This window comes from Cetorhinus maximus, chromosome 1 (genome assembly GCF_964194155.1).
Source record: "Cetorhinus maximus chromosome 1, sCetMax3.hap1.1, whole genome shotgun sequence".
Taxonomy (NCBI): Eukaryota; Metazoa; Chordata; class Chondrichthyes; order Lamniformes; family Cetorhinidae; genus Cetorhinus; species Cetorhinus maximus.
In genome coordinates, this window is record NC_135879.1 from 27275682 (window position 1) to 27300051 (window position 24370).

The following is a 24370-nucleotide window of genomic DNA, read 5'->3' on the forward strand; positions in this document are numbered from 1 at the left end:
TTAAATACGACAAATTCAGAACCGGCCTAGCAGCTCAAAACTGGGCATCCATGAGATGTTGTGGACCGCCAATGGTAGTAGAATTGTATTTCAAGCACAATCCGTAATCTCAATAGCTGCCTGGTACATTGCTCACTCTGTCGTTATCATGAAGCCAGCAGATCAACCTGGGTTTAGTGAGAAGTGTAGAAGAGTTTTTCAGGAGCAGCACTAACTTGGTGCCAACCTGGTGAAGCTACAGAACAGGATTGTGTACGTGCTAAACAGCAGAAGCAGCATGTGATAGATACAGCAGTCCCACAACTAATGAATTGGAGCAAAGCACTGCAGTCCTTCCACATCCTGTGGTGAATGGTAGTGGACAATTAAACAACTAACAGAGGAGGCAGCTTCATGCACATCCCATTCTTCAATGATGGAAGAGCCCAGCACGTGAGTGAAGACACAAGGTTGAAGCAGTCACAATCATTTTCAGTCAGAAGTGCAGGGTGGATGATTCATCTCTGCCTCTTCCTGAAATCCGTACCATCGCAGGAGCCAGCCTTCAGCTAATTTGATTAGTTCCCACATTCTAACAAGAAATCATTGAGCAAAGCCTTATGGGCCACTACAATATTCTAGTTGTAGTGTTGAAAACTTGTGCTCCAGAACCAGCTGCGCCTCTAGTCGAACTGTTCCAGTACAGCTGCGACACTGGCATCAGGGGAGGTGGTAGCAGTGATATTGTCACTGGATTAGCAATCCAGAGATCCAGGGTAATGCTCTGGGGACCTGGGTTTGAATCCCACCACAGCAGATTGTGAAATTTGAATTCAGTAAAAATATCCTTGAGGGAAGAAAATCTGCTGTCCTTACCTGGCCTGGCCTACATGTGACTCCAGACCCACAGCAATGTGGTTGACTTTTAAATGCCCTCTGAACAAGGGCAGTTAGGAATGGGCAATAAATGCTGACCTAGCCAGCGACACCCACATCCCATGAATTAATTTTTTAAAAACCTATCTGATAATGTTGCCTGTCTACAAAATATCAGGCAAACACAAACTGACTGATTAGCGCTACACCAGGTTACTCCTGATCATCAGTTGAGTTATGGTGCTATCAAGTGCTCACCAATGCTCAGTTTGGGTTCTGCCAGAATCTATCTGCTCCAGACCTCATTATAGCCTTGATCCAAACATGGAAAAAAGAGCGGAATACCAGAGGTGAGATGAGTGTTGACTACCCTTGAAATCAAGGAAGTATTTGACCAAGCATGGCATCAAGGAACCCTAGTTAAATTGAAGTTGGTGGGAATCTGGGAACCCTCTTCGCTGGCTGGAGTTATACTTAGCACAATGAAAGGTGATGGTGGTGGTTTTTGTTGTTGGGAGACCAATCATTCTCAGCCCTGGGAGACCAATTATTCTCAGCCCCAGGATACCACAGTAGGAGTTCTACAGGGCAGTGTGCTAGACACAACGATCTTCAGCTGCTTCATCAGTGACCTTCCCTCCATCATAAGGTCAGAAGTGGGATATTTGCTGATAACTGCAGTGTTCAGTTCCATTCACAACTCCTCAGTCACTGCCTGCATGCAGCAAGAACTGGACAAAATTTAGGCTTGATCTAATGGGTAGCATGTAACATTAATGCTACACAAGTGCCAGACCATGACCATGCCCAACAAGAGAGAGGCTTTCCACCCCTCTTTGATATTCAATGGGATTGCTGTCACTGAATCCCTTACCATCAACATCCTGGGGATCAGAAACTTAAATTGGACAAACCAGACACACATTATGCTACAGGTGCTGATCAGAGACCCTTAAACATTCACTTCCTGTATCACTGGCACATTATGGCTGCATCTTGTACCATGTACAAGATGCACTGTGGCAATTCACCAAGGCTTTTTTCGTTGCACCTCTGAAATCAGTGAGCTCTGTGGCATAGAAGGACAAGGGCAACAGGCACATGGGAACTCCTGCAAGTTTCTCTCCAAGTCTCATGGCCCTGACTTGGAAATATATCACCGTTCCTGCATTGTTGCAGGGACAATACTCTGGAACTCTCAATCGTCAGCTGTCCCTTTATTCGAGGATGACGCCTCCTCAGGGACTCTCCCTAACAGCACTGTGGATATACCTTTAGCACACAGATTGCAGCAGTTCAAGAAGGCAGCTCCCTACCACCTAACTCGCCGGCAGTTAGGGATGGGAAATAAAAGCCTTGCTAGCGATGCCCTCATTCAATGAATAAATAAAAGAAAGCTATCAGGGGAGCAGTGGAAAGCTGAAAGAAATTGCAAGAGCTTGGGCTTCAATTTTCCAAACTTTATCCCTTTATTCCCCTTTTACTTTAAAATATACCCAGATAAGTTGAAGATAGTTAATGTTGGCATCACCTCGAACTTTATTTGGCTCAGTATGGTTGCCAGCATCTTGCTATTGCTTCATACATCCATTGGTAGCAAGGTGATTACAAACTTTGTAATCAATTGACTATTGGAGAGAATGATGCAAGACAGGCTAATCATTCTACATATTTACATTGGGTTATTTTTTTCATGAAATAAGCTTTATTTTAAGATGTTATCCTTCCATGTGGAAAATCCCCTCAATAGGTAATTGTGATGAAACAATTGCTTTTTTTGTTAAAAGGAACTGTATAAATGTCTGGAGATGCTATTTGGTGATTGGAGAGTTAGGCTGCATTATTGAGTTCTCCACAACAGCATTGGTCCTGACATGGTCTGCAAGGCAGCAGGCTTAAATTGAGTGAGGAGATTTAGGGGAAATTACAGCATAGTGGTAATGTTACTGGACTAGTAATAAAGGCTTAGGCTGATGCTTGGAGGACATGGGTTCAGATCCCACTGGCAGCTGGTGGAATTTAAATTCAATTAATAAAATCTGAAATAGGATGCTAGTTTCTGTAATGGTGCCAATGGCAAACCCATCTGGCTCATTAATGTCCTTTAGGGAAGAAAATCTGCCATCCTTACCTAGTTTGGCCTACATGTGACTCCAGGACCACAGCAATGTGGTTGACTCTTAACTGCCCTCCAAAAAGGCCTAGCAAGCCACTCGGAAAGGGCAACAAATGCTGGCCTTTCCAGCGATGCCCAGATCCATGAAAGAATGAAGAAGGAAAATAAAGTGATCAAATATTGTGGCTTGCTTGATTATCTCTAATAATCAGAAAATTTTCATGCAGATTTTCTTCACAATGTAAGGTTAGAATACATTATGGAAGGACTAAGTTTAATTGACCAAATACCCATTGTCAATCTGGGTTTAATGCTATGGTTAAATTATATTATATTTATAGACCAAGTAATCCATTAAAGACACGTACAACACCTTAGGAAGAGCTTTCATTTCTTAAAGGAAACGAAGTTGAATGTTCAATAAAAGCATTGGTTATAGCTTTTGAAACCTTGAACAGGCAGGCTTTTGGGTTTATGTCCTTCATTCCACCCGGTCTTCCAAATTGCATCTATCATTTTCTTTCACAGGAAGATATAAAACCTTTTTATACTTTTCTTACAGCTGCCAAAATGATGTACTACAATGATCCTTCCAGTCAAAAAAGGGCTGTGGAGTTAGCTACAGGACTTGATGAATTTCTAGACAAGAGAGGCATCCAGGTGAGATTTATTGTTTAAGAAACAAATTCCCATTTTTCTCTCCTTGCAGGCCCCTCTTCTCATGCTTCAGTCAGTGGAAAGAAATGGCCTGCTTTTAATCTGCAGTGACCGATGATTAAGGCTGTCCCACACCCTGGCTGCAGGATGCAACATAGTTGAGAGGCTAGCAAGGTGAGAAAACTGAGGGGTGGGCTAGAACATTGCTTTCATGCTACTGTACCCTGCACAAATAGTTTTGGATCACTGATTTATTAGGTGTTATTGGAGGCACTTTGAGCTATTTGGTACATGTGAATGGTCTGAGGTGCCTGTCAGTAGTTTTACTCCATTGCAGTGAGCCTGATCTTTCTACAATGTTATGAAAATTGATTTTAAGTGAGTTTCTCTGTTTTTTGCATATCTGTTAGAAACCAAAATTGAAAATGGAACTGCAAAACAAATGACCTAAACTCATCCCCTGAAAAAAACAGTTTGTTGTGCTGCAATATTAAATAATCCTTTGTTCTCCATCTTCACTGTGAATAGCACTAAACCACATTTAGCAATGTGTATATGGTGAAATTAAATTTTAGTGATCACCATTTATAGTGATTATGTGTCAAGTGTCCTCAATGTAAACTGTCTGGATATATAGAATCTACATATTTTTGTAATTGTGTTCATTGCTGATCAGAGGAATATGGATGTATTGATAGATTGCTTCAATTTTTTCTTTGAAGACTTATTGAAGGTATAATAATGCTAATCTATGGTAAAAAGGGGAACAGGCTACACTAGAAAATGGGAATTTACAGAGAAAAGACTTGCTTCTTCTAACTGAAGCTTAAGTTTGGAAGACACCAAAGTTCACAGAAGTAAAGTAACATGTTAAAATTACGTAGTCCATCTGAGGCCCATTGCTGCTACCTGTTTGTTCATAGCAGTATCAGAGAACTAGCTGAATAAGGGGAAGAGAAAGAGTACAGTAACTGGAAACTGAATAAAGACCTGGTGGTCGGGCCCAACTCTTCGGCCTTAAATGGGATCAGGTGATTTTTAATCCTTAGAGAGCAGGTGGGTTATTTCAAATTCAGATACTTTGGGTGTCATGAAGCTCAGTTATAATCAACTGTGGATCTGCTCAGTTTCCTTATAGTCAAAGTCCACTGTGCGTATTCTGTCATCTAGTTTCTAAAAGCATAATTTATACAACAAATTACCTGTAAAGGGGTACTACTTGCTAATATGTATAGCTACAACTTAGACCAGGATTGAGTCAAGAGAAGCATGGTTCAGTACAAGTTAGTTATTTCACTAGTTCAGTGGGCAGTTATTTTGATTCTGGAGTAGGACCTCATCTGTTAATGAAGGTAAGAGCCATGCCAACCAAGAAGGTTCTAGGATTTGATCGGTTGTCTGCTAAACTCGTTGATTGACGGTACTTTAGTTGGCCTCTGTGATCCCTGCCTAGAGAGGGGAAAAATCAAAGTGTCTGTACCAAATTATTATCCTGTGACCTCTGCAGAAAGTGTCAGGTAAGCATCAGGAATGATAGTTGTATTAACCTATAGCATGCTGCTGTTAAGGTTCACATAGAGCTTGGTAATGGCCGCAATAACATAGATCTAGCACTCAAACTATAGATCAGCATGAGTGCCTTAAAGAGAAACTGAATAAAAGGAGAAAGCGAAGAAAAATTAGTATTTATTAGTTAAAGTTACTTTCAGTCTCTGTTTAGCTAATTTTTGATTGCTACTTTAGGATTTTGCAAGAGGGTTTGGGATAAATGAATATTGCTCTCACCAAAGTGAGTAAGCTCTGTTTAGTCCCCCATTCTTCTGGGAAGGATCCTCATAGTTAATTAGACCGTGGCAAATCACTCATAATAGGGTTCAAAATCCACTTTACTTAGAAGGGGATTTACCCAACCCCCCATGGCCTATTTTTTACAAGCTCATTTTCTGAGCTCTCTAACTGTTGTGAGAATTCTAACAATTCTCTTGCATAATCTAATGCAAACCCAAAGAGGTAGTTCTGTCCCTGGTGCAGTATATACGCTGATACAACAGATGGAGCTCATATCCAAAGAAACCCCTTTTCCAATTGATCCAGCAAAAGAATTTTTCTAATTTGGCGTTAGGGGCAATTGTTGGCACTTGAATGCTCATTTTGCCAGTGAAGCCATCACTTGTCAAAGCCATCTGTAATGCATACATGGACACCAGTATTCTTCCAAGAGAAAGACAAGATATCAGTTATCCCAGTTTCCAGGCACTCTTCAAACACCAACTCAAGCAGGGCTGTGAAAGAGTTGCTTTAGCGACTCAACTTTTCATGGTTAAATGACTGCATTTTCATAGGGAAGCAGAAGCTTGACCTGGGAAAAGGACTTTCATTTCAAAAATTCCCTCGGGCCTCAGCATGTGGTAATGGATAAAGTGCTAGCTCATCAGTTATAAGTCCAATCATCAAGATTGACCTATCTGGGCTCCAGCTTTACCTAATGTAGTCAGTAGCTTTTTGTGGGCTTTGAATTTCCTCCATAGGATCTGCATCAAAATTTCTGGGCTAGATGGACTGTGTCCCCACTTTTGAAAGGTTTCCCCTGACTAGGTAGATGGTGAGTGTTTCATTTGATCTAAATTGGTTTTCTTTTTTTATTAGGTCTCCGCTATAGCTTAAAATTAGGTGTAGACCAAAATAAACAACGAAGACAAACCGATGAGAAGCTCCTTAGTCAATCAGTCATTTGCTAGACATTTCCTGGGGTTCTAATTAACATGTAGAAAATTGTCTCCCTTTTCTGAATGAGGTCAGTTATAAAGACCTCCATCAAGGCAGAGATCATCGAGTATTGCGTAGACTGCAAGTTGCCTGGCATATAATATGCCACAAAATTTATTTATTTCTAAGAGTATGCTTCCATTAAAAAGCACATTGAGTAGCTGTATGTTTAAAATGACTTTACCAGCTATTAACCATGGTCTTGATTAAATGTACATTAATAATGCTAACCTTAGGTATAAATGGAGTATATATCACATGACTGATACTATAGTACCACTGGCCTGTCAAAACTTGGTTCTATACATGCAATTCTTATGTTGACAAGACTGACCTATCTTTTTTTTTCAGATTTGTGTGAAGGTGCTGGAAGCTGTTCGGGATGGTAGTCTGGGAGTCTGTAAAGAAACAGCTGAAGCCTACAGAGCACAGTGTCACAAGATTTTTCCCTATGCTCTAGCATTCATGCCTCCTGGATATGAAGATGATGTAAAGATCACAGTGAATGGGGATAGTGCTACCGAGCCTGAAGAACTGGCCAATGAGATCTGAATGAAGGCGGTGACTGAAGTGAACACATTTTTGTTGCACACCTGTGATGTCAGCTCCCCACTCTTCTCGACAGGATCTGTAAATATGTGTCAGGGTTTCATAAATGCTTACAGAGCATAGACTTTCAGAATTGGAGGTCTTTTTTTTTATCCTGCTGACTTCAAAAAAAATTATCTGAAATTTTGGAGGCGACTTCTGTACTATGTGTTTGTGAACCCCCTGTGAGTGAGAAGGTGACATCAATTGAATGCACTCAACACCCTTCTTGCAATTGGCTTCCCGGGTTTTTAATGTAATTTCTAAAGAATATTGAGAGCTATTTAAAAAGTTGGGTGTGACACAAAAATGTAGTCTAATCATTACTGTCTTGAGATTGTGACGGTCAGCAGTCTGCTGCCCTAGCACTGGATCCTCTAAGCACAAACGTTGTCAGGGCAGCGGTGTCTGACAGAAAATGAATGGAAACTACATGCAGACCACAGGAAAAACCTTATGTAAATTGTGATGTACAGATTAATGTACCCAGTTTAAAAAAAACGTGTTAACAAGGAATAGGTATTTGGAACTAAAGACTGAGGTGGGGGTGGGGGGAAGAGAGAAGAAAAATTAGGGCATGTACTGACCATTTCTAAATTCTGAGATTTTCTAACAAATACAGAAGTTTAGTACGTCTGTAGATCACCAGCTGCATTACGGAACAGTTCTGAGTCTGTGTTTCCATATTGCTGCTTATTGACGACCTAAAGTAGCATATTTAGGTAGTCAGCGAACAGTTATTACTTTATTTTTAAATCCTGAAAGTTGAGTGAAGTAGAAAGTGTTTGATAGATAAACTTGGTTTCATGTTCTCATTTAGAGGACTGGTCTTGGACTCAGTGCTGTTTTGTTAATGCAGGTGCAGATTGTCATCAGTAACTACCTGGCAGATTATGTAGAAAATTATACATTGATCATTTGAATATCGCTTTTTCCCTCCATGTAATGTCAATTATAGTACTTGAAGCCCAACATTTCTAAGGATACTTCTTGCTCTGCAGTTTTACGCATGCCCCAGACTTTGTATGTTTTTAAAAGGGGCCCAGAATTTTTGGAAGAAAAAAAACAGATTTGCTTCTTTATTTCTGCAGTTACAATTAATTCCCATGGTTCTGAAATGCAAAAGGTACCAAATATACAATGCAATAAACAGTTTTTTTGAAAATTGTTCCAACTGGGGTATTTATTAACATGGTTTTATTTTGCAGATTTCAGTTTCCAGGAAGTTTATTTAAAAATTATGTGCCCCAGCATTTTGATTCTAAAGCACTGTCAGTTACTTATGAAGAAAGTGTGATTTGCTCCGTTTGATTGATTTTAATTGTAAACAACTTGTTTGTAATCGGTCTGTCCTAATCCCAGCCGGTTATCTAAGAAACGTACATTTCAGAGAAGTTGAATCTGAAGTTGTGAATTCTTATGTTACTGACTTGACGTTTTGGCTACACGAACCAAGTAAAAAGACTGCACAATGTTCCATTTTAACGTTGCAGGGCTTTTGTGTGTTTTTTCCTGACCACACTTGAAGCAGTTCAAGCTGGAGGCTGAGGGTACTGTGTACATCTATCCAAATAATGCAGCTGTGGGCCTGTCAAGAGAAAGCTTCCTAGGTTGGTATGAATGATGGACTTCTTCATTGGTTCACAAGCTAGGATTATCAGTGGGTCTACATCAATACGATCATTTTGATCCTGAACTCTTGTTAGGATTTGGTTTTGATCACTGAGGTTTTTTGTGTTCATGTCTTAAAACCATTTCAGCACTGAGCCTTGTGTAGGATTTTATTTTTCATTGTCTGAGATCCATCCAGCACACAGGGTACTGGTACAACGTATGAAATGTAAAATTTTACATTTGTTTATGTGGTTAGTTCCATTTTAACCGCAATGGTTGTATTCAGCATCAAATAAACTGGTAGTGTTTGTGTCATGTTTGTCATAAGTCTTAATGCTAGAATCCTCTCTCCATGCATTTAACTGCATTCACTTTGCTGCAAATAAGGGGTCCTTTTAAGTTGGAAGACTACAAGCTATTTCTGCTTTTTTTGGAAAGTGTGGATGTGCACATTTCCATACTCAGAATAGATCAAGTAATGGGCATGTGAAAGTGTTACAAGTGACCACTGCAACTGTAATTGGCAGGCAAGAAGCAGAAAAGATAGACCTTTTCATTGTCCAATCACAATAAAGTTCAGGTTAGCCTGCTAGTATGGCACACCACTCAGCAGAGACCCAAAGGCCCTTTGGCTTGGGGTGGGGGAATCACAATCGAACCGTTGCCTTGGGAGAAAACACAACTAATTTTTGCTTGGGTCAGGTTATTTTTTTCTGCCTATGGTTATCTAAGGAACAATAATGTCGAAAGTCTGCATAATGGCAATTGTCCACTTAAGCCATCTTCCTGTTGATGAAAATCATGTTGAGCTAAATTCCTTGCATTGTAGCTCTTTTTGTTTCTGTTAGGCCTTTATTTTGTCAAAAAAACAAGCCACGTCAGCAATTTCTGCTCTAAGAACAGGGTGCCGTGCCATTTTTTGAACTTTAGAAATAGCTTGATTGGTCTCAATCCAGTTGCTAAGAGCACAGCACAAACCTCTCCCTCATGTGGCAATTTTAAGCTGCCACAGGAATGAATATGTGGAAAGTGGAGACGTGTCAGACTGCTGCAGTAGGTGCAAAGTTTCTTAAACATGTCCTCTTGTCAGGTACCACAAACTGAAGTCCAAAGGTTTTTCAACCCCATGCAACCCACAAAAAGTTTGGCCCTGGATTTTGCAGCAGCTCTTTGTTCAATGGATTAGGTGAAACATGTCAAAGTATGTCTAAAAAAACTTGTGAATTTTTCTTATACAGAAATGGTAAGGCTGTATTTGAGAATATAATAAGCTTTGTTTTAGATTATTTTGAAGTAAACTATATTAGGGAAGATAATACACAAACTAATGAGACTGTATCTGTAAAGATACATAAGTGTATGCAAGTTTCGAACATTTGCTGCTATTGGTTTCCTGTAATTAGAGCCTACTCTTGCATTCCAGTTCAGTAAATTGTTATTTTATTTTTGATCATGAATTTTCTGCCCAGATATAAGTTTCACCACAAGATTTAGTTATAAAAGAACATTCACCAAATAAACATTAAAATCACTTAAAATGAATGCAGACCAAACAATATACAAAAGCAAAATGGTGTGGATGTTGCACATTAAGAAAGAGCAGGGAATACTCATAAGGCAGCTTCTGTGCAGAGAAAGCTACCATTTCAGCCTTTTCGGAACTGGAAAAAGTTAGTGGTGCAACAGGTTTTAAAGTAAGTGCAGAAGTTGGGCGTGAGGAATAAATAGGAAACATCTGAGATAGGGTGAAAAAGAGTTAACATTTCAGGTCAATGACCTTTCTTCAGAACTGGAATATATCAGAGATATAACAGTTTAAGCAAGGAAGCAAACAAAGAAGGCCTGTGACGAGGTGGAAGGCCAATTACAAAAGTTGTTGTAAGGCAAAAGGAGGTGGTAATGGGATAAGTAAAGAAACAAAAGATGGGCCTAGAGGACATATAAGTGGGAAAAACAGAATCATTATCTTCTTTTCCTGCTTAAACTTGCTTAAAACCCATCACGTTCTCTAATGTTTTCCAGTTCTGACGAATGATCTATCAACCTGAAAAGTTCACATTTTTCTCTCCACGGGTGCTGCCTAACCTGCTGAGTATCTCCAGCATTTTCTGTTTTTATATACCATATCCATGGCCTGTAATACTAATCAAAATAATTTCTATAAATGTATAATGTCTTAACTTTTATTTACAGATTATTGTAATGTAACATTGTCCCCACACGTTTTGCTGGTAGGTGGTGCCATTTCCCTTCAGATTCATGAAGGCTATCAAGACCTTTACTATCCATATAAACATGAGCACAGTAGCAAAAGAAACTTTCTAAGTAACCTGTGTATAAATGCAATAACTATTAGTCTGAAATAGGCACAGGATTGGAATGGAATTGAACACGTTTTCTTTCATGCATTCAGTAGTACTAATTTGAGAAAATGAATCTCAGTCAAACTTGTCTTTAAAAATGAACTAATTTAAATAATTTTCCAGACTTAATTTTCAATGAAAGTGTTTGACTGTGCTACCTGCTGTTAATGAATTCATAAATCCTTTAGCATTGTGGACAGCAGTAGCCATTCACAAGCTCAGGACCAAGCCATAACCTATGGCTTTTAACCATGTGTTTACACCTGAAAATTATCTTGTCTTCTCCCTTTAGATGCTGTTGAATCTGTGCATATTTCTAGCATTTTCTGTGTTTGTTTATTAATTCTACAGGATTTTGCTAGCGCACAGTTTCTTAATCTTACTGGTTGTGGTGTAAGCAAATTCTTAGTTAATTTGAACTTTTCTCCAGTATTTTTTATTGGCTATCAAAATTGGTTTCCCAACAGCTTTCGACCAGTATAGCAGGATCCTGTCTCTTAACTCTAGCAATCACTTTACCAACCTATCAGTGTATTAGAAAATATGAATCTCTGCACTGTCGATCCCTCTTTAAAACAGCTAATACCTGAAACAAAAACAAATTATTGCAGATGCTGGAAATCTAAGGTGCTGTAAAAAGAGTGATGGTGCCTTGTTATGTCCTATTCATTGCTCTAGATTTAAAAACTGGTCATTTGAAGTATTGACCCCTTGCGTTTATAGTTTTGGTTAGAATGAGCCATTCTCTGGAGTTTAGAAGAATGAGATGTGATCTCATTGAAATATGAGGAGTCTGTTAGAGCTTGGCAGGGTAAATGCTGAGAGGCAGTTTCCCCTCTATGGAGCATAAAGGGCTAAGGGTTATTTTCTCGAGATTTGGGATCAGCCATTTAGGACTGAGTTGAGGAATTTCTTCACTCGAAGGGATGTGGATCTTTGGATCTCTATGCCAGAGGACTATAGGTGCTCAGTTGAGTATATTCAATATTGAGATTAATAGAATTTTGGGTACTAAGTAAATCAAGGAATATGTGGATAGGGTGGGAAAGAGGAGATGATGTAGAAGTTCAGCATGATCTTGAATGGCAGAGCAAGGTTGAAGGACTCTATGGCCTACTACTCCTGTCTCTGGTTTTGACCCTGTGAAACTACCTTAGGATTGTCTATAATTATCAAATTGAAGCTAATTAGCAGGCCTTAATTGAAGTAATGGTAATCCGTACAACTGTATTGCTGCTATTCTGGTGTTCAGTTAAGTCCCCCTGAATGTAGAAATAGTTTTTAGGATAATCTAGATTAATTTGTCCAGTTCATCTTGTCATGCTCCACTCCATTTTGATGCAATTTTTCAAGTTTGAGAAACAATGCTTTTCAGATGTTGAATTTTGACACACATGGGAGATGTACTCCACATCTAACTGTTGTACTCTGACCTGTGGGTATTTCCCAAAGTGCTGCATTTCTTGCGACCCCATCCCTCAAATTGCAGAAAAGCTCCCGTGTTGCGCATAATTCATATGACACTTTCACTAGTGGGGGAGAAGTGTTACTTTATTCATCTGTCAAGTGAAAGCTAACTAGGTAGTACAATATCCTGTTCTTAAAGCTTTAAAAATACTAGATTTGCAAAGGATTTGATAGTGCATTACTTTGTGTGTACCAGTAGTTGAATCCTGCAGCAGTGGCAAATGATCATTGGTTAAGAGGGTTCAGTATATGAACTTGCAAACTTAAGTTTACACTAGGCTTGCAGGTTTTACTCTGAACATTAAAAATTTAATATTACAACATGGCATGTAAAGCTAATCCTGAGATATTTTTAAAAATCTATTTAAAATCCTTAGTAAATGTTTTTGTTATTACTTTCTTTTGGAATCACAAATTTTATTGGAATAACTATCTTGCATTGTTATGAGCACATGTTCTATGCAATTAATGGTTGGCACTTAAAAATGAATGTTCCAAGTTCAGATATGTGGTGAGGAATTCTGGGAAATCTCGCTTTTGCACAATTTCGAGGAATGTTTCAGAAGCAGTAGTAAGGCGCCATTTGCAGCTGGGGAAAGAAGACAAAGTGATTACTACTTAAATAGCTATGCTTGTGGTTCTAGACAATATTCATTTAATAACATACAGTGTAGAACTGCTAATGTACAATTTAATTATTCTCTCTTTAGTGAAATTTATTTTATAGGTTACTTTACTTCAGTATTGCATCCGAGTTAACCAGAAGCACAAGGGCCAAGAATCCACCTTCATTCTGGCTCCTTGCCGCAGTAATTGCTGAGCCTCTGCTTGCCCAAATAGAATTAACAATATTCTATTCCCTTCCCCAGCCATCAAGTTGCGCCAGAGGGGTAAGGTGTATGTATGCCCTTTAAGCATGTTTGATGCCCAGTGCAATGGTAATGAAAATATTCTGATCTTGTGAATTTTGGCTGAGGTTCTGGGTGGATGCGCTAATGCTGAAGAACACCACTAAAAAATGTAGTACTCTTTGTCTTGCGCTGCAATATCAATTAAGTTGGAAGCAAGATTTGAACCCACAGCCGGAATCAGTTGGGAGCATAGCCTCCTGAGCTACACTGGTGTCTTAATACATTTACCTGTTGTGGCTGCTGGCTTGCACTAGGGGAAAAAAAATTGCTGTGCTATCATATTCTAAATATTTTTGATGCAGAATCAAAGATTTATAACTAACAAAAGCATTGTTTTATTGTTAAATTATTTTCCATTTCGTATGAGTATGTTTTCCAGAAATATACCACTTGGATGGAAACAAGTTGCACACTCCAAAGGTAAACCAGAAATAAGAAAGCACTCAATGTGACCAAGCAGTGTGAGATGGGAACTGACATTCCTCTCTAGTGGGGATTGAATTGCACCCAAACTACATGTTGCCCTTTGCAGTCATGCCAAAGATGCCAGCCACAGCTTTAGTGGAATTTTCTGGTTCAAAAGAAATGTGATTATTATTTTTCACCATGAGAGGCTATTTAAGGAATTGCTTTAATTTTTAAGAACATGCCAGAGATATAAAGGCACTACTTTATAAGCATTGATTTTAAAGGTGATGCAGCACATTATGCTCCAATATGCTGTAAATAATTAATTTTACGGACTTCTCTAGAATTACTTAAATGCTAGGTTGTCTGCTGTTCAGAAAGTTAATTTGTGCAATTCTGTCCAAAAATCCTTTCAGGGTGTGATGTGTCCTAGTTAGTTTTCATTGTTTACTTGTGCATGCTGTAAACAAATCAATTTGAAGAATTATAATTGCAAATTGCAGCAAATTCTCAAGTTCAGAAGTATTTTTTCTTGCCTCTCAACAATATAGCTCATTCCCAGACATGGTAAAGTAAGTGATCTACTCAGGCCCCTGAATAGTCATCTGTTTTAGAAAAAAACATAAGATTTGGGTATGCTCTTGTGTCTCCCTTCCCCTCTGATCAGTAGCTATTCCAGGATATATATCATACAGGACCTCGTGTGGGGAAGAAATGCAAACCTTCAGCCTACTATTTGTTGAAAAAGCAACAAGCTAACCTTTTCTAACTAGTGGATACTTCTGCATTTCTTACCTGTCGGTGCAGCAGTGCAAAACCTCCTGTAGTTCGGTTTCTAATTCCTTTACAAGCTTTTGGACAAGGGTTCTGGTGACAGTTCTATTATCATCCTCCAATTTTACTCCATGTCGAATCCACTGCCAAACCTGTAATACGAGTTTAGGGGAAATATTGAGAAGGTACATTTTCCAGTATAGTTATAAGCAAGGGTTATATTGTTTCAATCTTTACACTGAGGACTCAAATCTACTGTACTCCCATCCTTTTACAAGCGGCAGAATCTGCCTGCAACCTACTTGTTAAAAATTGGTTACAACTAAAGTAGCTATCTTTAAAGAAAATCAAATTAAGCTTTTCCCAGAAATCCAGTTTTAATTGGTTATACCCTGAACTGATGTTTCCACTTCTGTCTTTATAACATTGCATCATGGTGATTTGGAAGATGCGCTGCTGTGCAATGCAATTTTAGCATGTGTTAAACCATGCAACAGCATGCTATGATCCCCTGTGACATGACTTTTAGATAAAAATAAGTAATCTCTTCCTGCAACACTGCTAATTCAATTCTTTTTTGCTCTTTTTGTTTTTCACACTGTATCCATGCATCTTTCTCATATCTACACCACATAAATTAGTCTTCTCATTGGCACAGAGTTAGCCATTTTCTACTCGTCCAATGTTTGTGTGGCTCATATCCATTTTCCTTAATTACATATTATCTGTCTCTTGCAGCCTAAGATACAAAGAAGATGGAAGGTAACATCTACTTTGGCGGAGAGGCTGGACAAAGGTATTCAGAACTAGTACAACATAGGCAGTTGAGATTTGAAGGTAGAACTGAGTTAATCTGAAAGGACGGTAATGGTTGGAACAAGGGATCATGACTTGCAATAATCCAGGCATCACTGAGCCCAAAGTATAGACCCATATCTGGAATACCATAGTGGATATAGAAGTGCCAGATTCAAAAATGCTAATATTGAAAATGTTCAATAAAAATGCGCATCTAAGCACAGTATTAGTTGGAGGGTCTCAGTGGATCTGTGGCAAAGCCCTCAAAACTTAGCATTTTTGGTATGTGGAGAATTATATAGGATTCTGGTTGATATTCGGGATGAACAGAATCAAAGGGGCTTCTTTACTGAAACCTGTCTTGTCCAAAGAAACATGGGCATACTATAGAAACATCATATTAACAAAATGATGCTCGAGAAAAGCAAAATTATGTCAATTATAAAAGAGTGACAAATCAGAGCAGCCAGTTTATAAAAAAAAAGATCAGGTACAATGACGAAGAGATGGTTCTGGTAAACATCACAGGCAGCAGGACAGAAGTTAATTTCCAATGTTGTTCGGGTGGGGGGAAGCAAACAAAGGGGTGCAGTAGCAGTTTCTTTTCAGTCTTGTTGGGAAAACTAGTAACATTTTTTTTGAAATGGTGAGTTAACATCAAAGAGCTGACAACTAAAAACAGCCTTGAACATGAACCTTGGCTTGGCCACTGCTTTAACTGACAAAACAGGAATTTGAGCCCATTTAATTGCATTGAATTTCCAGATTTTTACAAACATTTTTTCATAGTACATTCTGTGGTTCATTTTTTTTCTGTGGCTTAATCTTTGTTTTCATGTCAAAGAGTTGAAATGTGAGTGCACTGACAGAGAGCTTCGTTGCTCATTTATTCACCAGTGGTATATTTAAATAATGGTGGGAGGCAGGACACAGGAAATCAACGTTGTTCCCTTCCTGACCTCAACTACAGCTGACCTCAACAACCACCAGAAGAGGCATGGTAGCATACTTTGAGAAAGCAAAGCCAATCCCATTATTGCTGTTGTTGGAGGGAGATAGTCTTCCGGTGGACATCTCTGGCTCTCTTCAAGCTCCTCAGCTGCACCTGGAAAGCGTAAGAATCAACTGGAGGAATGTCTCCTTTTAAATAAAAAAAAATTTCAGGAATTTCTACCCCTCTTTACGACATCTCCTTCATCTTAAAAGTGTTCAATGTACATCACAAGAAGTTTCTTAGTAAAATTCAGGTGGATTTATTAAGAAGCAATGTAGCAGCAGGAAGAGAAACTTTTGATTGACAGGAAACGGAGGTTTATGGTTAATAGGCCCTGTTCAGAATTTATAAGGCTGTATACCAGGGATCAGTATTGGGTCCACTTGTGATATTGTTCTATATACCAAGAATACAAAACCTGATGGCACAAAAATAAATGGCTTGGCAAATAGCGCAGAAGAATGTACAAGGATTCAGGAATACATTTACAATTGACAGAATGGGCAAAAAAGTGGCAGATGCAATTTAGTAAGTATATGTATGACCACCTCCAAGCCACATACCACCCTGACTTGGAACCATATTGCCAGTTCCTCCACTGTCGCTGGGTCAAAATTCTACAGCTCCCTTCCTAATTACACCACGTGGACTAGAGCATTCAAGAAGGTAGCTCAAGGGCAATTAGGAATGGGCTATAAATGCAATGCCCACATCCAGTGAAGGAAAAAAAAAACATTCTCATTTGTGTTTTTCTTCCCAAAATGTGTTTTTTACTTGATGGGAGTCTGCTTAAGTGCATGAAGAGAACCAGGGGTTCAAAATATAATTTCCTCAAAGTGTAACTATAGATGGATAAAGCATTAAAAAAAAACATTGTTTGAGTTTGGAGTACAGAAGAAATATTGATCAACTTATACAATATATTGGTTAGGAGACAGTTGAAAGTTCAGTTGCCCCATTGTATAGCATATGGAGCTAATTCACCAGAATTGTGTTGGATTGGGAAACTGGTAACATGGGGAAATTTGAGAAGCTTGGACTATTTCCATTAGAACAGAGAAAGCTGAGATTTAATAGGTTTTTGAAATTATGGATAGATTTGAGAGAGTCAGACTTTTCTCTGATCGGGAAGTCAGTGATGAGGGGTCATCAATTTAAAAATATAATTGGGACTGGGGACAGCGCTTTGGAGAAAGTTCTTCATGCAGAGGGTTGATGAGTGGAATGCTTTGCCACAGGGAATGAATGAGGCACAATCCTTTGCAATTTTAAAGGGAAAATTGGATGTATATTTGAACCTGAGGAAGGTACACGAAAGAGTGAGAACACTGGGATTTCTCTAGCAAACAGCTGGCACAAATGCAATGGGTCACATGCTAATAGATTACTGCAAGGATTATATCACAGCAATTTAAGAGAGTTTGAGTATGCTTGTAACATGGATATAATGTCAACAGCACCATTACAAATCATGCTGCTGTAACAATTTTCCAGGAACAGTAAATTGTTTTGGTTCTCAAGTCATAAGCTTCATAAATCACTATGCTTTGTGGTTAGCAGTAATGCGCAGATTAATCTCACAAAAATGCAGATCCATCTTTTTTGAAAAAGTAGCAGCTTTCCCTGATGGTACTAAGACATAATACAGTACTAAACCAGTAAGATTGTAGCTTTGATTATTGCTCTTTGATTTCACCTAGACCAATGATAGGGCACCTACAGATGATCATAATGCCTTTATTAAGGAAGGGGAAAAATAGTCATCTTGTACAAAAACAAAAGGGGTTGTAGTGACTGGAACAATTGCTGAGGCATCTCTGTTAAGTGTTGGTCACTTGCTCTGACCAGACTGCAGACCCTGGCATCGTGCATCGACTTTGAGTCTCAGTGCAGCCTCAGAGCTGGCAGATGGACAGTTGCCATGATTTTCTCATTTAGCAGGTATAGGAGAAGTGTCACAAACAGAGCAGATCATTCTATTGCCTTCATTGCCCTCACCAAGGCCATTGACCTTGTCAGCAAAGGCAGACTCTTTAAAGTGAAACTGATGTGGAAAATAGGCTGCCCACCTGGACTCCTGGGCTTCATTTCTCCCCAGAAACACATGCACAATTTCTTTGGTTACAAAGGAGCATCATCAGAGGCTTTCAAGATCAGCAGAATAAAGTAGGACTGCGTCCTGGCGCCAACTCTCCTTGCATATTTTTCTCTGCTGCTACTGAATGCTTCCAGTGACTCAAATGAGGGTGTCTACCTGCATGCCAAAGCTGACAGCAAGCTGTTCAACTTTACAACAATTTTTTAATTCATTCACAAGATTGGGCTTTGCTGGCTGGGTCAGCATTTATTGCCCATCCGTAGTTGCCCTTGAGAAGGTGGCGGTGAGCTACTGCCTTGATCCACTACAGTCCATGTGGTGTAGGTACACCCACAGTGCTGTTAGGGAGGGAGTTCCAGGATTTTGACCCAGCGACAGTGAAGGAACAGCAATGTATTTCCAAGTCAGGATGGTGAGTGGCTTGGAGGGGAACTTCTCGGAGATGGTGTTCCCATCTATCTGCTGCTCTTGTCCTTATTGATGGTAGTGATCATGGGTTTGCACGGAGCTTTGGTGAATTGCTGCAGCACATCTTGTAGATGGTACACACTGTTGCTACTGTGCGTCGGTGGTGGAGGGAGTGAATGTTTGTGGATGTGGTGCCAATCAAGCAGGCTGCTTTGTCCTGGACGGTGTCAAGCTTCTTGAGTGTTGTGGGAGCTGCACTCATTCAGGCAAATGGGGAGTATTCCATCACACTCCTGACCTGTGCCTTGTAGATGGTAGCCAGGCTTTGGGGAGGCAGGAGGTGTTACTGCATGATTCCTAGCCTCCGACCTGCTCTTGTAGCCAGAGTATTTATATGGTCAATGATAACCCCCAGGATGTTGATTGTGGGTGACGCAGTGATGGTAATGCTGTTGAACATCAAGGGGCAATGGTTGGATTCTCTTTTGTTGGAGATGGTCATTGCCTGACACTTCAGTATCTAAGGAGTTGTGAGTGATGCTGAACGTTGTGCAATCATCAGCGAACATCCCCACTTCTGACCTTATGATGGAAAGAAGGTCATTGATGAAGATGGCTGGGCCCAGGACACTACCCTGAAGAGCTCCTGCAGTGATGTCCTGGAGCTGAGATGACTGACCTCCAGCAAGCACAACTATCTTCCTTTGTGCTAAGTATGACTCTAACTAGCAGAGAGTTTTCCCCCTGATTCCCAAAAACTCCAGTTTTGCTCGGGTTCCTTGATGCCACACTTGGTCAAATGCGGCCTTGATGTCAAGGGCAGTCACTCTCGCCTCACCTTGGGAGCTCAGCTCTTTCATCCATGTTTGAACCAAGGCTGTAATGAAGTCAGGGGCTGAGTGGCCCTGGTGGAACCCAAACTGGGCGTCAGTGAGCAGGTTATTGCTAAGTAAGTGCCGCTTGATAGCACTGTTGATGACCCCTTCCTTTACTTTAATAATGATTGAGAGTAGATTGATGGAACGGTAATTGGCCAGGTTGGATTTGTCCTGCTTTTTCTGTGCAGTACATACCTGGGCAATTTTCCACATAGCCGGATCGATGCCAGTTTTGTGGCTATACTGGAACAGTTTGGCTAGAGGTGCGGCAAGTTCTGGAGCACAAGTCTTCAGTACTATTGCTGGAATATTGTCAGGGCCTATAGCCTTTGCAGTGTCCAGTGCCTTCAGCTGTTTCTTTATCAAGTGGAGTGAATCGAATTGGCTGAAGACTGGCATCTGTGATGCTGGGGATGTCCGGAGGAGGCCGAGTGGATGACCCATCTTCAAGTTGACCAGGATCAGAATTGATGCCTGGGAAATCCTTGTTACTGACTGGGGTGCCTGGAGATAAGCAGTCAGGAAGGGTATGGAAAAATCTGAAGGCAAAGCAAATGACCAGATGGAAGAAGAGAGCCTGCCAGAAAGAAAAACGCTCAACATCGGGCCAACATTATTCATTGTGCCAGTTGCAGAAGGGATTACCATTCACAAATCTGCCTCTACAGCCACAACAGATGATGTTCAATCCAGAAGTGACATACACCAAGGTCAGCCATGATCTCACTGGCGAAGTGGGCTCAAAGGGCTGAATGGCCTACTCCTCTCGTTTCTTATGCTCTTATGTAAGGGCTAATGTGTCACCCAGAGGAACGTTCCTGGCATTGATGGGCAGCCCACTGAGTCCAGAGTCTGCAAACTGCATGGAGGCTGCCAACCATCGGCAGGTCAGAGGGCCAGCAGTGTCTCCTCTCAAGCATCCAATGACGGATCTGTAGAAGGTTTCCCCTCTACAATGATGGCCCTAACAGCTCTTACCCTTTATTTAAATGTGTTCATCAGACATCTGAGAGTATCTGCATTTTGTAGCGCTCTTGCACTTACTACCTCCCTCAGCAGCACCCACCTCTCAGTGGGGCTGCCAGCCACCCAGTGCTGCAGGCCCTTTCATTGGGCACCTCATTTTGCAATTCTGCCCATCACCCTTAATTGGCCAGTGAATATGGAATGGGCATTAGGAGGCCGTCTCTCAAAGTTGCTCTGGCAGGCGTACTGAAGCCTTGTGCAGGCTCAGGACCTGAATCTAATCCCAATGTTAAAGTCCTGACAGCTGGGAGAAAATTCAGCCCAGTGCCTCTGTGAAGGGGAAGGTCTATTGTGAGACCTATTTGGAAAGTGACTGGTATCAATATAGATAAAAGAAACCAAAATTACAAACTAGCATTTGTGGCATTAAATCTTTCTAGGAAGGTGTGCCCCCAATCCTTGATGCAAAGCACGTAAGTGGGAGCAACATTTAGAACAATTGTGTACAATACTAAATTACTACTGTACCTACAACCCAGGTTTCCACTTCCAAATACTTCGAGCATCCAATGGCCTTTCGTGTTGTCAAATGCCCTTATGTTCAATAATAACGGGAGTCACTCTAGGTTACAGGAGCAACCCACATGCATCCTGGAGAGATTCCATTCAATTTTACACTAGTTGACACAGAACTTGTCTGAAGATTTCGTTGGATATGTCCAATCTTTTTTTAAAAATTGATACCAGCTGGATACTGCTATGCAGTCATAGAACTGTCTATATTTTGATTTAATAGGAAAAGCCTTTCCTCTGATGGTTCTGTCGATTAAAAGCATCATGTATGACCCAGAGAAGAAATTCTCAAGTTTAATTCCCAGACCATTTTGCATTTGCTGATCTTAATTAGGTGAAATTAGGGGGGGGCGCTACAATTAGATGCAGCACCCACACCTACAACTTTCTCTCCACACCAGGTTTAGGATGAAGAAAACCATCCCATGGTTCCTGCTCCTGACTACTTACATGTTTTCCAGAGGGGAGTTACTAGTTTGTGGTGGGAGTACATGAGAATCAAACTATGTTTAATGACCTTCCGTGATCAAATAACTTCCTCGCTGTTTGAACTCATGTGAAAAGTGGCTCTATGGGTAAGTTACTCTCAGACAAACCACACTAAACCCACCCCCCAACAGAAGGTTGATGCATTCAGCAGAAACAATGGGTGGGTTCTAATCTTCAGCCCTGTTTACGTTAGTTTTGAGGGACCTGGATGGATCAATGTTTCTTCTCTCCACTGGCTTTTGGTGTACTGGATAAAATAAGTTTTGGAACAAAAACAGAATTACCTGGAAAAACTCAGCAGGTCTGGCAGCATCGGCGGAGAAGAAAAGAGTTGACGTTTCGAGTCCTCGTGACCCTTCAACAGAACTGAGCAATATCCGGAGAAGGGCGAAATATAAGCTGGTTTAAGGAGGGGGGCGGGGGGGAGGATAGAGAAGTTGGGGTGGGGGGGCGGGGTTGTAGGGACAAGCAAGCAGTGATCGGAGCAGATAATCAAAAGATGTCACAGACAAAGGAACAAAGAGGTGTTAAAGGTGGTGATATTATCTAAGAGAATGTGCTAATTAAGAATGGATGGCAGGACACTCAAGGTACAGCTCTAGTGGGGGTGGGGTGGAAAGACTGAGGGCATTACAGGTATAGATTTAAAAATAATGGAAATAGGTGGGAAAAGAAAAATCTATATAAATTATTGGAAAAAACAAAAGGGAGGGGGAAGAAACGGAAAGGGGGTGGGGATGGAGGAGGGAGTTCAAGATCTAAAGTTGTTTAATTCAATATTCAGTCCGGAAGGCTGTGGCACTTTACAGCCTTCCGGACTGAATATTGAATTCAACAACTTTAGATCTTGAACTCCCTCCTCCGTCCCCACCCCCCTTTCCGTTTCTTCCCCCTCCCATTTGTTTTTTCCAATAATTTATATAGATTTTTCTTTCCCCACCTATTTCCATTATTTTTAAATCTATACCTGTAATGCCCTGTCAGTCTTTCCACCCCACCCCTACTAGAGCTGTACCTTGAGTGTCCTGCCATCCATTCTTAATTAGCACATTCTCTTAGATAATATCACCACCTTTAACACCTCTTTGTTCCTTTGTCTGTAACATCTTCTGATTATCTGCTCCTATCACTGCTTGCTTGTCCCTACAACCACCCCCACCTCCCCCACTTTAAACCAGCTTATATTTCACCCTTCTCCTGATATTGCTCAGTTCTGTTGAAGGGTCATGAGGACTCGAAACGTCAACTCTTTTCTTCTCTGCCGATGCTGCCAGACCTGCTGAGTTTTCCCAGGTAATTCTCTTTTTGTTTTGGTTTTCCAGCATCTGCAGTAGTTTTTTGTTTTTATAAAATAAGTTTTGGGATCATTTCAACCCAGTTCCTAAGGTGATACCACAGTAAAAAAACACCCTCAGATTGGTACTTAATAGGCCAACTGACTTGCAGAGTAAAATGTGTCCTTCAGATGTTGGACTTGAGGCACTTTATCGGGGCAATGCAAAGTTAACTTAATTTTACATTTTAACCCAAACCACACTTGATGCAAAAATACTTAACATAGACACCAGGCACAAAAAGGTGGGAAAATATTCCATTCCAAAGAACTAATCTATACCGTGATGCACACACAATATGCAGAAATTTGAAAAAAGACTTCATGGTGGACAAACCTATTTTTAAAAAGTTGTGCCCCACATTAATTTACTTGATACTGAGGAAGCAAACAACAAAATGGCACATATTATATATTTCAATAAATAAAAATATGACTGTGGTCTAAATAGGATAACTCTGTACCTGTGATCGGGAAATTTCTGCAGTAGCTGAATCCTCCACCTGACCCCGAAAGTAAAAGTGACCTTGGCCTACATTAAAAATAAAGTTGCTACAACTTACTTAAAATAAAAATATAACTACAATGATTCAAACTTTTATTTTTTTTTTAGTCTATTTACAAAGTTGGTGTGAAAAATTAACATCCTTGCTAGTCACACTCATTGCCAATTATACACAGTACCAGATGTTTTTACAGAAAATATAACAGTAACAGCCACACTTCTTGGCTTGCAAATCAAGTTACAAGTGTATAAATATTTCTTAGGCCAGGATTTAAAGGCCTCTCCTGTCCGGCAGGATATTATGGTCCTGCCGAACTGAATGGAGATTTAAATAGCTTGCCACATCGCTGGGGGGAGACACGCCATGGCAGGGGTGTACAATCCTGGCTTTTATCTACATTCAAGTGATGCCCTCTAAAGGCAAATTGACACTCCAAGCTTTAAGGCCCGCTTGTGAGGAATGGTCAATTGAGTTCAAGCATGACCAGTGACCTTTTGGGGGGGGGGGGGGGGGGGGGGCGGGGGTGGAGCAGCATATGAGAATATTGTAAGGGGTATAAAATACAGCTTAGAACTTTAAAAACATTGCTATTCTAGGAGGTAAATTATCTGAGTTTATGTCTGAACTTGAAAAAATTAAGGGCAAGAAATTGATGTTGGTACTCAAAATAATGTTGGTTTTAAAGGCTGAATACACTCTCTTCTCTCTTCTTTTGACTGACATGTTTAGAGTTAAAACTGGGTGCAAATTGGGGTGGAATCCGTTGTCTTATCACAGATACCCATTCCCCACACCTCTTCAGAATCTC

At 40.3% G+C, this 24370-nt stretch overlaps 2 protein-coding genes across 3 annotated transcripts in view; one reads left to right on the forward strand and one right to left on the reverse strand.

The window, feature by feature from the left end:
• Positions 1 to 8911, forward strand: part of naa15a (N-alpha-acetyltransferase 15, NatA auxiliary subunit a) — an 85882-nt gene extending 76971 nt beyond the window's left edge. The window contains exons 19-20 of one of the 2 annotated variants that reach the window (XR_013576181.1): positions 3681 to 3802; positions 6746 to 6879. Coding sequence is in view for 1 of the 2 variants with exons in the window: in XM_078538727.1 (XP_078394853.1) it covers positions 3534 to 3631; positions 6746 to 6946 (299 nt within the window). In the remaining variant the exon portion in view is untranslated. Of the gene's footprint in view, positions 1 to 3533; positions 3632 to 3680; positions 3803 to 6745 lie in introns of both variants that reach the window. The other variant, XM_078538727.1, reaches the window with a different exon arrangement.
• A 3578-nt stretch (positions 8912 to 12489) lies between these two features.
• Positions 12490 to 24370, reverse strand: part of ugl (ureidoglycolate lyase) — a 49960-nt gene continuing 38079 nt past the window's right edge. The window contains exons 14-16 of the mRNA XM_078538754.1: positions 23521 to 23588; positions 14541 to 14671; positions 12490 to 13015 (exon numbers count right to left, since the gene is read on the reverse strand). Coding sequence (XP_078394880.1) covers positions 12892 to 13015; positions 14541 to 14671; positions 23521 to 23588 — 323 coding nt within the window. The 3' untranslated portion in view covers positions 12490 to 12891. The remainder of the gene's footprint in view (positions 13016 to 14540; positions 14672 to 23520; positions 23589 to 24370) is intronic.